Source organism: Cervus canadensis, chromosome X (assembly GCF_019320065.1).
Source record: "Cervus canadensis isolate Bull #8, Minnesota chromosome X, ASM1932006v1, whole genome shotgun sequence".
Classification (NCBI taxonomy): domain Eukaryota; kingdom Metazoa; phylum Chordata; class Mammalia; order Artiodactyla; family Cervidae; genus Cervus; species Cervus canadensis.
Genome location: NC_057419.1, coordinates 38,584,168 through 38,601,003, shown reverse-complemented (window position 1 = coordinate 38,601,003; position 16,836 = coordinate 38,584,168). Strand labels below are relative to the sequence as shown.

The following is a 16,836-nucleotide window of genomic DNA, read 5'->3' as shown; positions in this document are numbered from 1 at the left end:
AACTCCGTTCCCCAGTTCAGTATGATGTAAGTGCACTTTAGGTGGGTATAACCAAGAAGATAGGGCTCACTATATCCTCAGCTTCCAGGCTAGGGATGACCATAAGGGACATGTTGCCAGGACTTCTCATTCCCCTCCCCAAGATCTGTATTGCATGAATTCTATTATGTGCTGTGCTTAGTTGCTCAATCATGTGTGACTCTTTGCGACCCTATGGACTGTAGCCTGCCAGGCTCCTCTGTTATGGGGACTCTCCAGGCAAGAATACTAGAATGAGTAGCCTATCCCTTCTCTAGGGGAACTTTCTGACCCAGGAATTGAACCAGGGTCTCCTGCATTGCAGTCAGATTCTTTACCAGCTGAGCTACCAGGGAAGCCCGAGTTCTATCATAAACAACCACAATTAAGAAGCCTGGCACTCTCTTCTTCTACCCAGTCCCCCCAAGCACTGCAAGTTGAAAATACTGTGTCACAATTGCCCTCACCTCAGCTTCCGTATAAGAGAGTTTCCATGCTGGAAGAGGCAAGCCAAGAATGTTAGGGACTACGACTTTTGCTAGACCCTGACTTACAGAGCTGTACTGTCACTCTGATACAAATGGGTCATGGTCCCTGCCTCTAGCTCCAAAGTAGTGTATAGAGTTTCTGCTCAGGAGGAGAGGAAAGTCACTAGAAGAGTGAGCTCTGTAGTCACCCTAAGGAGACTGACATTTATTCAAATAGAACTTGGGGAAGTTCAAGTCTAAAGGCACTATAAAAAAAAGTGAAGATTTTGGTGTGGGCAATTAAGAGGAAGCTGGTAACTCAGTGATAATCACAAGCTAAACAGTAGAATACAAGTTTACAGAGAGAACTAAGGGGAAAAGAAAGCTAAGATTACTTACCCCTTCAAAGGGGCCTTACGTTAATTGGATCAGACTGTGGAGCAATTTATACCAGAGTATTTTCAAACGTGCATGTGCACGTGCACGCGCGCGCACACACACACACACACACACACACACACACACGCACACCAGTCACCTAGTAATTCATCAAGACTTACACCTGTGTATGATACCAATAGAAGACCACTCAGAAGCTTAACAGGGTGATCATGGAAAGAGATACTCAAAAATAACCCTGCTAAAACTACTTTCATTCCTTTCCAGGGGAGGGGTCATGGTGACTGCAAAGGCAAGACTGTGATCTCTGAGGAATAACATTAGAAGCTCTATACTACTATACAGCTGTTTTGAACTCTGTGGGAGAAGGTGAGGGTGGGATGTTTCAAAAGAACACCATGTATACTATCTATGGTGAAACAGATCACCAGCCCAGGTGGGATGCATGAGACAAGTGCTTGGGCCTGGTGCACTGGGAAGACCCAGAGGAATCGGGTGGAGAGGGAGATGGGAGGGGGGATCGGGATGGGGAATAAGTGTAAATCTATGGCTGATTCATATCAATGTATGACAAAACCCACTGAAATGTTGTGAAGTAATTAGCCTCCAACTAATAAAAAAATTAAAAAAAAAAAAAAGACTGTACTGAACTAGCCCAGACAAGTCATTAATCAAACAAACAAGCACATATTAACAAGTCCCAGAGAGGGAGAATCAATACCCAAAGATGTTTCAATACACTATGCAAAATGTTCAGTTTTCAACAAAGAATTATAAAATATGAAAAGAAACAAGAAAGTATGACCCATACACAGGAATAAAGTAGGCAAGAGGAACTGACTTTTGAAAGGTCCAATATTGGAACTTAGCAGACACAGATTTCAAAGCAGTTGTTTCAAATATGTGAAAACAATTAGACACTTACAAAAGCAAGGCAAGATGACAATGTCAGGAAATATAGAATATTGATTAAAAAGGCAGTGGGATAACATATTCAATGTGATGAAAGAAAACAGGCAACCGAGAATCTAACACCCAGCAAAATTATCTCTCAGAACTGAAAGCAAAATAAAGAAATTCCCAGATTAAAAAAAGTTGCATCTTTTTGCTAGCAGAACCATTTATAAAAATGCTAAGAGAAGTTCTTCAGGCTGAAAGCAAGTGACACTGATAGCAATTTGAATACAAATGAAAAAACAAAGTGCGGTGATAATATATTTCTTCTTTCTTTTCTTATTTTAAAATACTGTGTAAAACTATGTGTAGTTTATTTTTATACCTAAAAGATATACATAGACCATTTCATCAACCCAAGAAGAAAATACATTCTTTCTCAAGCACACATGGCACTTTATCCAGGACAGACCATATGTCAGACCACAACATAAACTTCAAATACATTTAAAATAACTTGAAGTCAGACAAAGTATGTACTCTGTCTACAGTGGAACAAGATTAGTTCTTCTACAGGAATTAAGGCCTCTATCCAGGTGGAGGATGCTAACTTTAGGCTGAGGACAAGCATGTGAACCCCAGACTGGTTGGAACCAGAAGGCTGATATCAGACTGAGATGATGACCCTTCTATTACTTCACCACTAGCTAATCAGAGAAGAGCTACGCACTCTGCAGTGCCACGTCCCCAAATGTTGCCTATAAAAACTTCCCTGAAACCCACTGGGGAGTTCAGGTCTTCTGAGCACGAGCCACTCATTCTTCTTGTAAAGAAGAATGGCCCTTGTAATAAGGGCATGGCCCTTGTAATAAGCCTTTCTCTGCTCCAAACCCTGACATTTCAGTTTGTTTGGAATGAATTTCAGTTTGACAACACCCTTACTTATGAAGAAGCAAAACGGTTCTTTTGGTTTTGCTCTTAGGCTTGCAGATTTTTTTTTCATCTTCTTTTACTATGGAAAAGTTTCTAAAAAGAGGTCCCTTTACTACTCAGGACAAAGACATTATATTCTTTATCTCTAGTAACTAGCAGACTGCTTGGTACTCACATGTTTTTTTGAGTTGAACTCAACAAAGGAAAAGAAAGGAAAGAAAATATGTTGGCAGAGATCTATTGAGAGCTTGTTTCAGATGTGAAGAATCATATAAAAGAACATATTAACAGAAGGAAGAGAATAAGCAGCAAGAAGGATTTTGTACCAATTGAAAAGAAAAGAAGCTGGCAAGTATGGGAAATTAGGATGTTTTCTTTGGCTAGGTAAGAGAAAAAAGCAGAGATCTAGAAGTTAAAATCATACAAACATGTTAGAAGTCCAATTTGGTGACAACTTCCCTAGCTTGAAAGAAGGAAGGTACAGAACTAAACACAAATCAGTGAATACTCTGGTATATGGGAAAGTGAGATATTGATGTTGTTATCTCCTTAAAAGGTGTAAGGTTTAAGTTGAGAATGGAATTCAGGCAAAAGTAGATATTTTGTTTTCTTGTTGTTAAAACTGAGTTAATGTGGATCACAATAAACTGTGGAAAATTCTTAAAGAGATGGGCATACCAGACCACTTGACCTGCCTCTTGAGAAGCCTGTATGCAGGTCAGGAAGCAACAGTTAGAACTGGACATGGAACAACAGACTGGTTCCAAATAAGAAAAGGAGTACGTCAAGGCTGTGTATTGTCACCCTGCTTGCTGGGAAGCCTGGCATGCTGCAGTCCATGGGGTCACAAAGAGTCGGACATGACTGAGTGACTGAACTGAACTGAACTGAATGATAAAATATTCAAGAATGTGGGTCAAAGAAAACAAATGCAATTAAGTGACAATAAATAGTTCAGTAAATGCTGTTGAGGTTGATCATAGCTTTTCTTCCAAGGAGCAAGCGTCTTTTAATTTCATGACTGCAGTCACCATCAGCAGTGATTTTGGAGCCCCCCAAAATAAAGTCTGTCACTGTTTCCATTGTTTCCCTATCTATTTGCCATGAAGTGATGGGACCGGATGCCATAATCTTAGTTTTTTGAATGTTGAGTTTTAAGCCAACTTTTTCACTCTCGTTTTTCACTTTCATCAAGAGGCTCTTTAGTTCTTCACTTTCTGCCATAAGGGTGGTGTCATCTGTGTATCTGAAGTGAAGTTGCTCAGTTGTGTGTAACTCTTTGCAATCCCATGGACTATAGCCTACCAGGCTCCTCTGCCCATGGGATTTCCGAGCCAAGAATACTGGAGTGGGTCAACATTTCCTTCTCCAAGGGACCTTCCCAACCCAGGAATCGAACCCAGATCTCCCTCACTGCAGGCAGCTGAGGTTACTGATATTTCTCCCGGCAATCTCGATTCTAGCTTGTGCTTCATCCAGCCCAGCATTTTGCATGATGTACTCTGCATATAAATGAAATATCAGGGTGACAATATACAGCCTGATGTACTCCTTTCCCAATTTGGAACCAGTCTGTGAAAATAGACAAGTCAGCTAAATAATTCCAGATGGCTAACAAAATTGTGGAAAATGGAACTTCCCTGGTGGTCCAGTGGTTAAGAATTTGCCCTGCAATGCAGGGAATGTGGTTTGATCCCTCGTTGGGGAATTGAGGTCCCACATGCTGAAGAGCAACTAAGTCTGTGTGCCACAACTACTGAAGTGCATGCCACACCTAGAGAGTTCATGTACCACAACGAAAGATCCTATATGTTGCAGCTAAGACCCAACACAGCCAAATGGAAAAAAAATGCTGTGGAAGTAAACGTGTTTCCTTAGAGAATGTGTGAAAGGAAACAGAAGTAGAACAAACAACCTACGGACCACTTGTGATCACAGGGAGACGATGAAGATAAAGAATATTTAAAAGCAGATTCACAAAGAGTGGTCCATGGCAAGGGGCGTTTTAAAAGAAGAGGCTAAGCCAAATATGACCTTTCCTTAAAAAGGAATTACAAATCTTTGAAATCAAGATATTGCCAGAATGGAGGAAAAGATTCTAAAAAGAGAATCAAAAAGAATTGCAAGAAAGAAGGCAAACATACCATACCAAACAGCACACTGAATGCTTATATTTTCTTTAAAGGTTGCACATTACCTGTTCCAAAGCTGTTGAAGCTTTTCTCCCTTGCTCTAGATCAACTGCAGCTGCCATGAGTAAACATGTTTTCTGTGCAATCAGAATTACTTGATCGGAAGGACAAAACTGGGACAGCTGATAAGAAATAACCAGAACATCAATGAATAGGGAGAATTCTGCCAGGTGAACACAAACAATCAGAATGAAAATCAGCAACATCCTGTCTGAATGACAAAATTCAGCTGGAAAACCACATCTCACCTTAAAAATGATATAGGTTACAACACTGATTTATGGTTTTAATTTTATATTACTTTCCATTTTTTAGCACTTTTCGAGAGATTAAAAAGCTTCATTTCTTCACAATTTTCCTGTCTTTCCCAGTGACAAGTACTGTCTTTTGGCCCTGTATCTTTATCTAGTGATTTACTTCTTGGCTTATGTTGTAATTTCTAAGTGATTTTTCCCCTGGCAAATAGATTTTCCCTTTATACTGAATAGAGCTGAAATTAGTACCTATATTGTTCATGGCTGAAAGACAATGTCAAATCTTGACAGGCATTAGGATAACCTCATCATTAAACCTTGTACTCTAGCTTTAGAAAAAAATCTCCCATGGGGTGTGCTTAGAGTAGGGGGCCTGAAGAAATGGCTCCTCTGTTTGTAACACACCCACCAGGAATCTGGGTTCATTGTGACAAGGGGCACAAAACTTGTGGCCTTTCTATGAACAAATATCCAAACACATGCTCCTCTGTAGCTCCACATGGTTGCTGGTAGGACCAGTGGGGCTCAATACTGGAAGAAAACCTACAGTATTTAATGGAGAAGTTTGCCACCTAGAGCTGGTGAGGTACACACATGAGTGGGCCATGGATGGTCTCATAAAGACTTTTAACCTCTCTTTCCAAGGAAAAAAAAAGAAAAAATAGATTGCAACTGCATGCCATTCTGGAAAAGATAAAACTATGGAGACCTTAAAAAGATCAATAGTTGCCAGGAGTTTGGGGGGAGAGGGGAGATGAATATACAGGGTACAGAAGTTTTATGAGCAGTGAAATACTGTGTATCACATTATAATGATGGATATATGTCACTGTACTTTTGTCTAAACCCAGAGAATATGCAACACTACGCACTTATTAAAGCGAACCCTATGGTGAACTGTGGACTTTGGTAATTATGATGTGTCAATGCATTTCGTCCTTGGTTTTTTTTTTAAAAAGGTATCACTCAGTTAATAATGGCTATGCGTGTGTGGGGAGGGGATATATGGGGAATTTCTGTACCTTCCTGTCAATTTTGTTGTAAACCTAAAACTGGTTTAAAAAGTAAAAAAAAAAAAAGAATTAACACTCAGGGTAGACATTTTTGGCAAAACTTTTGTTTCCCTTTTATGTGTGTATACATATTATACACAAGATCAACACAGTTTGTAGGCCACTCTAGCCAAGTTATACTGGCAAATAAAAGCACAAATTAACCTCAAAAAATAACCTCCCAGCATTGTACTACAATAAAATTCTAGGCTACTTAGGATTCTAACATGGAATTCTATTAGTGCTATCACAAATGTCAAAGCTAAAACATTTATTTTACCTCATTAAAATGGCAATTATACCTAAATTTTCAAACATTATTTCTTATTCTCCCCAAATATTTAGTGATCATAATCATCACCATCATTTAACTAAAGAGCATTTCAAGACACCCAATCTCTACAGCTCAGGTAACTCAAATATAAGGTGAAGGAGTTGTGCTAGATTACCTATATAGTTTTCCCCAGTTCTAAAACATTTAATCTGTCTCAACATAACAGATTTCATACTCCTGAATGTGTATGAGGGATATTCTTTACCACCCCTGCTTTTGCCCTCTCCTCAATGCTTGTTCCTTTTTCTTTCATTTAACCTCTACCTTGCAGGCTAATGACTATTTTTAAATGCTTATAATTGCAAAACAAACTCAAATCCTTACACATAGAGCTTGCTCTCAGAAAAATTATAAAGCAGATCTAAACTTCTTAGCACCCTTTTAACCTCCTGTTGTCCCCGGATACCTATTCTATATTCCTACAGACTTATACCCAGAACTGTTCCTAATGTTTTGGTAATTTACAACTTAAGAGTATTTCCTTCTAAAAATAGTTATATCTTTATATAGGACTTTTAGAGACTGAAATTCCTTCAAAGATAAAGGAGTAAGTCTCTTATGGTAGAACTTTACACTCCAGGATGGTTGTTTGTGATACTGTGGTATGGGGAGATCTACCTCATGGTCTCATATTATATCCTCTAGGGATCAAATTCTCCTTAGGTCATTCCTGCTTAAACGTATATTAAGAGTTCCTAGATTAAAAGCCAATCTCACTCTATACTTAGTCCTTGACTACAGCCATAGTGGTCATATCCTTGCTCTGGTTTATACATGAGATACTTGTTAGAAGAGACTTACCTTATAAGAAAGCACAAAAAACTCTCTCATTGACAGTGGATCTTTCTCACATTGCACAGCCAAGTTCCAAGCTGAACATTAACAAGAAATAACGTAATTATGAAAATTCACTGTTTAATCTGTACCATTATAATCTCCACATCCGTAATATTAACATACTAATGTGGGGTTTCTCAAAGGTTAAAAAAAGCTAACTTTAGGTTTTTAGAGAAATTTTTTTCAGGTAAACTTAGAAACTTCTATCACTTCCAATCTTTAATTTTAGGACAATGACTAATGGAAATAGTGTTGAATTTTTTTAAAATCAGGGATATACAATAAATTCTTAGTTGACACGAATCCATCTAAAAAATGAGGATCACATTGAAGAGTTCATCAACTTCAGTTGGTGAAAGAAAGTTAAAAGTCAGCAAAGAACAGGTATATTAGAATCAAAGGTTGAGGAAAACTGATGGAAAGATTCACATGTTTCATAGAGCTGTGGACGTCCCCATTAGGCAACATTCAGCATGATCTTTATCTTGAAAAATCAAAATTAAAATTCAGTAAAACAGGTATTGAGAAATAACTTTTCAAACTTGCAAAACATCAAAGTCATTAAATCTATCTATAATTTAAATGTTTTCTATTTTCCATTATACACATAAGTTTCCCAGAAGCCAGAGTGCTGTATTTATTCCCTTTTCTCCTAGAGACCCAGTAAACCCCATAAAGCAGAAAAAGGTTCATGAAGAACCAGTTAACCTTATGATACTGATGCTTAATTGCTCTTGCTTACTTATCACTGGAGTGTAAATTTTATAAATAGAATCTACATAAAGTAAATTACATAACTCATAACTGTATAACTTGATGAATTTTCATAAAGTGTATATATTCATGTAACTAATCCAGGTCAAAGAAGATCTTCATCATTACCAGAAACCCAGAAGCAATCCCACATACTCTCTTCAAGTACTACTCCCTTCAAGGGTAACCACTATCCTGAGTTCTAACACTGTAAATTAGTTGGCCAGCTTTTTGTTTCTTACTATATATAAATGGATCCATGCAGTATATACATAACATCTGGCTTCTTTTGCTCAACATTATTTTTGTGAGATTCATCCATATTGCTGCATGTAGTTTATTTTTCATGATTCACATTTAGAGATAAACTGGGCATTCTAGACCAAGTTTAGGAACATAACCTTGGAGAACTGCAGTTCTAATTCATTATTTTATTCCTAGATTCATTTCAATAGAAAATGAAGAAAACTAACAGTGAGTACATGGTTCCCCATTTTTTATAGTAAAACTAAGATTAAGCAAGTTATCCTTATACCCATAGCTATAAATTTAAGAGCTAGAATTTGAATCTGTCTGATTCTATCACCCCACAATGTTTTGCTTAGCCACAGAATTTCCTTTTACCTGTTTTTCGAAACCAATGAGCTTCATTAATCTTAGAGATTAAAGGCCAGGCTTCTCCTTCAAATAACTGAGGAAGTTTCAGGAGTGCTGCATCAAACAGGAAAATCTGATATTGAGGTCTTTTACTTTATACTCTAACAAAGTTGTTAATCCTGCTTTAAAAACAGTCAGACATGAGCCTGGATTTAGAAAGTTCTTTTTCAGTGTGTGCATGAGTGCATACCAAAATAATTAAAATGACAAAAAGCATTACCAAGCTCTTAGAAACTGTTAATTCAAACTTTGGAGAACACACATCTTTGGAGAGATTTTTAATTAGAGCAATCATTCACCACCTGAGGTAGAAAGATATGATTTACGTGTAAGGAAAAAAAGAATAGAAATAATCATTTAAAATACTGAAATGGAGATTGAGGATTGGAAGAGTACTGATAGGTTGGCATAATATTTACTTACTGAACTCCTACAGCAAGCAAAGTACAGAACCAAAATCTGTAGTCATCATCAGAAAGCATTTATTACATACTCTTGTGCCCTTCTGAGAGAGAAGAATGCCAACAGTAGACATTCCTCTTTTGAAAAGCTGGGGTTTCTAGACTGCTTTGTTACATTTAACAACCTGTTGACAGATATTTGAGGTATAAAAGTGAACTACTGTAATAAATGGGATAGAATTTTTAAGATACGGAGTTTTTGGTGTATTTTAGACTTAAGGAAATTGGCACACTGTTGTTATTTAGTCGCTAAGTCATGCCCAACTCTTTCGTGACCCCATGGACTGTAGCCCACCAGGCTCCTCTGTCCATGGGATTTCCTAGCCAAGAATACTGGAGTGGGTTGCCATTTCCTTCTCTGGGGGATATTCCTGACCCAGGGATTGAAACCACATCTCCTGCACTGCAGGCAGATTCTTTACCACTGAGCCACGAGGGAAGCCCAAATAGGTACATGGGCAGTAGAAATCGGAAGACCTATTAGGCAAAAGCCAACACCAAGAAAGAAAGCATGGAGTTGGAAAAAGGAATTCAATGGAGCTAAGAAGTTAGCTGAATGAAGTGGGCAGGGAGGAATTATTAGTATACAGAGATGACACAGACTTGGACAGATCGATGGACAGCCTCAAAATAACAGAGTGAACAATCTGAATTTGATGCAGAGATCATGAAAATTAGTAGGGTTCAGAGTATTTTTGTTTTGATCCTTTTTTACCTGTTCAATTTCTAGGTTAGAATCAAGTGGAAACAGAGATGGAAGGCAGGGAGGGAGGAAGGAAAAAAACAGAAATGTCTTTTTAAAAACTGTAATTAAAAACAGAGTTGAAATCACATTTGGAGATGAATGCTAGTGACGGCAAACTTTTCTCTGCTTGTGAATAAAGAAACTAGGTATACTGCTGTGACAAATGTTTGTAAAAACATGAAGCTAAACTCAAACATGAAGCCTGAGACAGTGTGCTCAATATACTTGGAGAATTTATATATTAATAGAGGATAGAGGCAAGATGAAAGAGTGAAAATAATCAAGGAGATACTTACCTGTACTGAAGTAAGTCAAAAGTCTATTCATTTCATTCTTCCTAAAAAATAAAGAAAAGAGTATTTTCTTGCTGTTTGAAAGCTTTACTACAGAAAAGTATCAAAAAGAGACTCTATTTGTGCCTGAGAGCTTCTCAAAGAAAATGCAAAATTGTGAAGTTTGTTGCTCAAGGTGCTAATCTATCATTTTACACTGTTTTTCCCCATTATAGGATACTGTTCCTCAGCCCCAATGTCCTCATATTTTTTTTCTCTCTTCCCCCTCTACACCTATTCTTAAGCAAAGGATTTCAATGACTGATAAAGTTTTATATTATAGGGTCATAGAATTTGAGAGCAGGTAGTGATCTCTGTGATTTTCGACTTTTTTTTTGTTTTTTGAAGAGGGGAAACTAGAACCTGTGTTTCAGATAAAATTTTATAAAACTCTAATATACAAGAAGAGACAGAAGTATAGCTGCTCTGGTTGAACCATACGTGGGCAGAGGCCTAGAGCCTCAGTTTCTGGAAGTCCCTGAGGCAGTGCCACAGAATTTCCAGGTTTCTAAGGAATACAGTTTAAAAATCACTTATCCATAACCTTAATTTTATAGATGAGAAAACAGATCTGGAAATTGGGGATGATCTGTCTAAGGTCATGCAATGACAATGTCAAGACTACTACTACTCAAGCCTTTGGATCCTTTGTTAAGCTTCCTTGTGTGCTGTGCTTAGTTGCTCAGTCATGTCTGCCTCTTTGCGACCCCATGGTCTTTGCGACTGTGGTCTGCCAGGCTCCTCTGTCCATGGAGATTCTCCAGGCAAGAATACTGGAATGGATTGCCATGCCCTCCTCCAGAGGATCTTCCCAACCCAGAGATCAAACCCAGGTCTACCGCATTGCAGGCAGAATCTTTACCATCTGAGTCACCAGGGAAGCCCTAAGTTTCCTTAGGTGGGGTACATAAATTTTAATAGAGAAAAACATCCCATTATATTTAAACAAAGGATTAAATATGGAAGTACTGGCTAACTCAACTAAAGAAGTTTATACTAAGTAGGGTAGAATATACTGTAAGACTAGTCTTATCAGGAGAATGTCTAATATTATACAATGCAGACTGTGCTTCAAGAAAACTAGCCGCTTTCTAAGGGATAAACAATAGACATCTACTTTATACAAAGCAACTTCTAACATAAATTTCATTAATCTGAATTTAAGCTGAGCTAAAGTTGACTTCTTCACTATTTAATTCAGTGACTATATAAAAGAATCTATGAGGGGTCATTAAAGCAAATAAATAGTACAAGTAAGAATGAGGATATGGAAAGGAATGAACATTATGTAAGAGACAAATTGCTTTAAAAAGTTTTAGCACACAAATTGTTAATACTTAAGTAGACACTGTACTTTAAAACCATAGATTTTTAGAAGAGGATAGAACTTTAGAAATTTTCCAGTTCATCTTCTTTTATTTAATAAGAAAAATAAAGCTTAGAGAAGTCAAGTAAGTTGCTATTGTCTAAAGTAAACCAGAAGTTAGTGAAATAGCTGAAACTAGAACTCAATTCTCTGACTCTTTCCACCGAATCAGGCCTTTTTTCCCCTAAATTAGTCTAACCTATTTGTTAAATCAGGTCCTGACCTCTAAAACATTGCTAGTAGATGTTCTTTATTTTCTTAGATGTTCTTTATTACTGTATTTACATGAAAACAATAAAGGCATATTTTAAAAATATTCTGTAATTTAAGTTTGTCCTTAATTTAAACAAGATGCCTTTTTTCCCCCTATCTTCAAATTAGTTTTAATGAGTGGCATCTGACTGTGCATTGCAATTACATGGAGTAAGAAGCACCCTGTAAGTCCAAGATCTTCTTATAAAGAGCTGATATTTAGTCATTTAAACAAATCGAGTGACTACTATGTATCTGATACTGTCCTAGGTTTCAGAGATACAAAGATAAACATAAATAGCCCTAACCTGCAAGGAGCTCTTACGTTCTATTAGCTATCAAGGTTTAGTCTCTGAGTTTCCTATTTTATTCTTTAACTTTTCATTGTTGAAAATTTCAAAGAGGTTTATATGTGTTAACAGATGAATGAACCCCCAGGTATCCATGGCTTAGCTTCAATAATTATTAACTCATCATCAATCTTATTTCAATGATTCCTCCACCTAGCCATATTATTTTGAAGCAAATTCCAGACATCACATAATTTCATCCATAAATATTTTAGGGTGTGTCTATAAGATAAAAGTATTCTTTAAAAATCATAACTATATTACCATTACATGCTTTAAAGATAATAATTATTTTAAAATTATTTATTTGGCTGTGCTGGGTCTTAGTTGTAGCATGTGGGATCTTTTAGTTGTGGCATGTGGGGTTTAGTTTCCTGACCAGTGATCGAACCAGGACCCCTGCATTAGAAGTGTGGAGTCTTAGCCACGTACCACCAGGGACGTTCCAATAATTTCTTAATATCATCAAATATTTGATCATTATTCAAATTCCAATTATCTCAGTTTTTTTTTTAGTCTGAGTGCCCTTCAAATGGATTCACAGAACCTGTAAAGAAGAGGCAAAACTTAACCATACATGTATGGGTAGAATTTGTATTATAAAAAAAGTTATGTCATCAATATAATATTATCTCAGTTATAGATGGTTCCCAATGAACTTAGCTGAAAAAATATTATACCTCCAGGTACAAACATACAAAGCAAAAATGAAGTAGTGGTACACTATTATAGACTTTTTGTTCAAGCAGAGACAATAGAGATGAGTGATATTTCTCTGAAAGTCATCCCTACTCAAGATCTTGAATAGTTTTCTTTTAAATTATTAGGAGTAAATGAATTTTTGGGGTGAAAAATGGGTGACCTAATTCTTCCACAAATTGTTAAGTTCTTGACATCATATGCCACAGAAACTGTGAGCAGAAAGATATTTGAATACTCCCAGCTGAGCTGATAGAAAATCAGAATCAACAAACCAATCAGGTTATTTATGTTTCTGTGGGAAAGTAAGAGATACATCTATATGTAAGTCTCCTGTTAAGAAAGGGAAAAACAGACTTCCTTGATGGTCCAGTGGTTAAGAATCCGCCTGCCAAAGCAGAGGACACAGGTTTGATCCATGATCTGGTGAGATTCCACATGCCACAGGGCAACTAGACCCATGTGCCAGAGCTACTGAGCCTGTGCTCTAGAGCCCATGAGCCGCAACTACTGAAGCCTATAATATAGAGTCTGCACTCCACAACAAGAGAAGCCACCGCAATGAGAAGCCCTCGCACCACAATTAGAGAGTAGCCCCTGCTCACTGCAACTGGAGAAAGCCTACATGTAGCAATGAGGACCCAGCGCAGCCATAAATAAATAAATGGGGAAAACAGATGCAATATCATAATGAAATCATAGCTAATGTTACTGACGGCATGGTAAGGGTCTGGCAACATCTAAGTGTTTTACACTTATTTATTCATCAAGTCATCACAGTAACCTCACAGGGAAGGTACTATCATTACACTCATTTTACAGATGGGGAAACAGAGGCCCAGGTTACATGTCTAATAAGTGGCAGAGCCAAAATATAAATCCAGGAAGACTATCCCCAGAGTCTATATTGCCCTTACCCATTATACTATATATTTCTCAATGTTAGGTTTCTAGTGGAAGTTTTTCTATTTTTTTTTCTAATGGTGAATACATCATTTCTGTTGAATTATAACTTACTTGTCTTCAGATTCTGGCATTTGAGAAACTCTTGGAAGGAAAAGACGAAGCAAACACCTGTATGATAAAGTAATAAAAAAAAAAAGTGATGTTTAGAAAGAAATCAAGTTAGTAATATTGAGTACCCCAGGGGGTGGAAGTAAGAAAAGAGAGCGGAAAAAGAGACTAATTATTTTATTTGTAAGTCTTTGTATGTCTTAATGGTTGCAATGAAAACGTATCAACTTTGTAATTTTGGAAGAGTAATTTAGTAAAATAATTTTAAAACAAAAGCATTGCTTATTAGACATTCTTAAATAGTTCCACCGTTTATATCATTGCCCCCAAATCACCTGCTGGAACATTAGGCATAGTGTACAAGTCTTTTATATTTTTCTTTCTATAAAGGAAGCTGGAACTGGCCTTTGGGTTCCATATAAATTAGGATGAGTACTTTTTGAAGGGATCTGGCAGGATGATGACAAATTGACAAAATAAGGTATTTTGTGAAGTTTCAAACCTTAAAAATGTTTAAAAATAAAAAACAGTATCAATTACCCTGGATGATTTTAGATATTTATCTGACTAAACATATGGAAGTATCTCAAGACTCCCTCTGATATTATTATATCTGTGATTCCATTTCCCTTCAGAAGAGTGGACTCAAGTACAGTTGACCAACAGGATAATCACTACAGAACCGTTTTGGTTTCCAGTTTTTCCACTGGCATATTCTCAGTTACATCATTAGGGGTTACCATTACCTCAGCCTCTTCTGCCTCATTATTGTATGTAAAAGTTCCCTTTTGATAAACCATTTTCCTTCATAGAAAGAGATAAAGAAAAGATCAGGTTTAACTGATATGGTTTTTTTTTTTTTTTACTTTAAGCATTCTTACCAAATTTCCAGCAGCATTTTTCACAGAAATAAGAGAAAAAAATCCTGAAATTCATACAGAACCAAAAAAGACCCTGAACAACCAAAGCAAGCTTGAAAAAGAAGAAAGTTAGAGCCATCACATTTGTTTTCAAACTATACTACAAAGCTACAGTAATCAAAACAGCATGGTACTGGCATAAGAATAGTCACATAGACAAATGGAATAGAAACCTATATATCATCAACCAATATTTGACAAGGGAGACATGAATACTTAATAGAGGAAATATAATCTTTGTCAATAAGTGGTACTGAGAAAACTGATATCCACACACAAAAGAATGAAACTGGACCCTTATCTCTCACTACACAGAAAACATAGATCAAAATGGATTAAAGACTTAATCCATTAATGGATTAAGACTTAAAAAAGAAAGAAAAAACTTAGAAGCATAAAACTCCTGGAAGAAAACATAGGCAAAAACTCCTTGATAATGACTTTTTGGATATGATACCCAAAGCACAAGCAACAAAAGCAAAAATGAGTTAAAATGAGTAAGTGGGGCTAAATCACAGTAAAAATCATCTGCATAGCAAAGGAATCTATCAAAAAAATGAAAAGGCAACTAACAGAATGAAAGAAAATATCTGCAAATAATATTTCTGATAAGAGGTTAATATCTAAAATATATAAGGAACTCCTACAGCTTAACTGCAAAAAACAATCTTATTTTAACATGGGCAGAAGCCCTGTATAGATACTTTTCCAAAGAAGATATCCAAATGGCCAACAAGTACATGAAAAGATGCTCAATATTATAATCATCAGGGAAATGCAAATCAAAACCACACTGAAATATCACCTCACACCTGTTAGAATGGCTATTAACAAAAAACAAGAGATAATAAGTTTTGTAGAGAAAAGGAAGCCCTCGTGCATTGTTGACAGGAATACAAGTTGGTACAGCCACTGTGGAAAAACAGCATGGGGGTTCCTCAGAAATTAAAAATAAAACTGCTATACAATTCAGCAACCCAACTTTGGGATATGTATCTAAAAGAAAGGAAATCAGTGTTGTGAAGAAATATCTCCACCCCCAAGTTCACTAAAGCATTATTTGCAATAGCTAAGATATGGAGACAACCTTAAGTGTCCATCAATGGAGGAATAAAGAAAATGTAGTATGTGTACTTGCACACACACACAGGAATATTATTTAACTAGATAAAAGAAAATCCTGCCTTTTGTGACAACATGGACAGACTCTGAAGGCATTGTACTAAGTGAAATAAGTCAGACAAAGAAAGACAAGTACTAGATTATCCCCCTTTCATGTGGAATCTCTAAAAAAAAAAAAAGAAAGCAAGCAAGCAACAAAAAAGGAAGAAAATCCAAACACGTAGAAACAGAGTAGAATGATGTTTGTCAGGGCCTGTGGGTGGAGAAAATGGAGAGGTGTTGGTCAAAGGGTATAAACTTCCAGTTACAAGTTGAATACAGCCCAGAGATCTAATGTACAGCATGGTGACTATAGCTAACCACACTGTATTATATATCTGAAGGTTTCTAAGAGAGTAAATCTTAAATGTTCTCACCACATACAGTGTAGTATTTTGTGAGGTGATGGATGTAATCTTATTGTGCTAACCATTTAATAATATGAATGTGTATTAAATCACCAAGTTATATACCTTAAACTTACAAAATACCACCATTTGTCAGTTAAATCTCAATAAAGCTGGGGGAAAAAAAGAACCACTTGGTATCGCAGGCATTGTTTCAGCCTGAAGCCACCAGCAGTATTACGGCAAAATTTATAGATCAAGAGTAACATGTATAGAGGAAATGCTCTTACATCCACAGGATGTGGATTACTTACTTTAAAGCTGTAAGAACTTGTTGCGGGTCTTCCGAAAGTTTAGCTAAATTTTCCAAAGCTTTTACTGCTACAACTTCTTGGCCAT

The 16,836-nt window shown here is 36.7% G+C and overlaps 1 protein-coding gene and 1 non-coding gene across 2 annotated transcripts in view; one reads left to right on the top strand and one right to left on the bottom strand.

Annotated features, from left to right (window-relative positions):
- The window catches only part of LOC122434655 (testis-expressed protein 11-like), a 76,240-nt gene extending 59,404 nt beyond the window's left edge, over positions 1 to 16,836 (bottom strand). Inside the window, exons 1-6 of the mRNA XM_043458272.1 lie at positions 16,752 to 16,836; positions 14,013 to 14,069; positions 10,293 to 10,333; positions 8,758 to 8,844; positions 7,345 to 7,415; positions 4,909 to 5,025 (exon numbers count right to left, since the gene is read on the bottom strand). Coding sequence (XP_043314207.1) covers positions 4,909 to 5,025; positions 7,345 to 7,415; positions 8,758 to 8,844; positions 10,293 to 10,333; positions 14,013 to 14,032 — 336 coding nt within the window. The 5' untranslated portion in view covers positions 14,033 to 14,069; positions 16,752 to 16,836. The remainder of the gene's footprint in view (positions 1 to 4,908; positions 5,026 to 7,344; positions 7,416 to 8,757; positions 8,845 to 10,292; positions 10,334 to 14,012; positions 14,070 to 16,751) is intronic.
- LOC122436214 lies at positions 5,508 to 5,638 on the top strand. Its single transcript, XR_006267969.1, has one exon. It is a non-coding gene; the product is annotated as a small nucleolar RNA SNORA11 (small nucleolar RNA).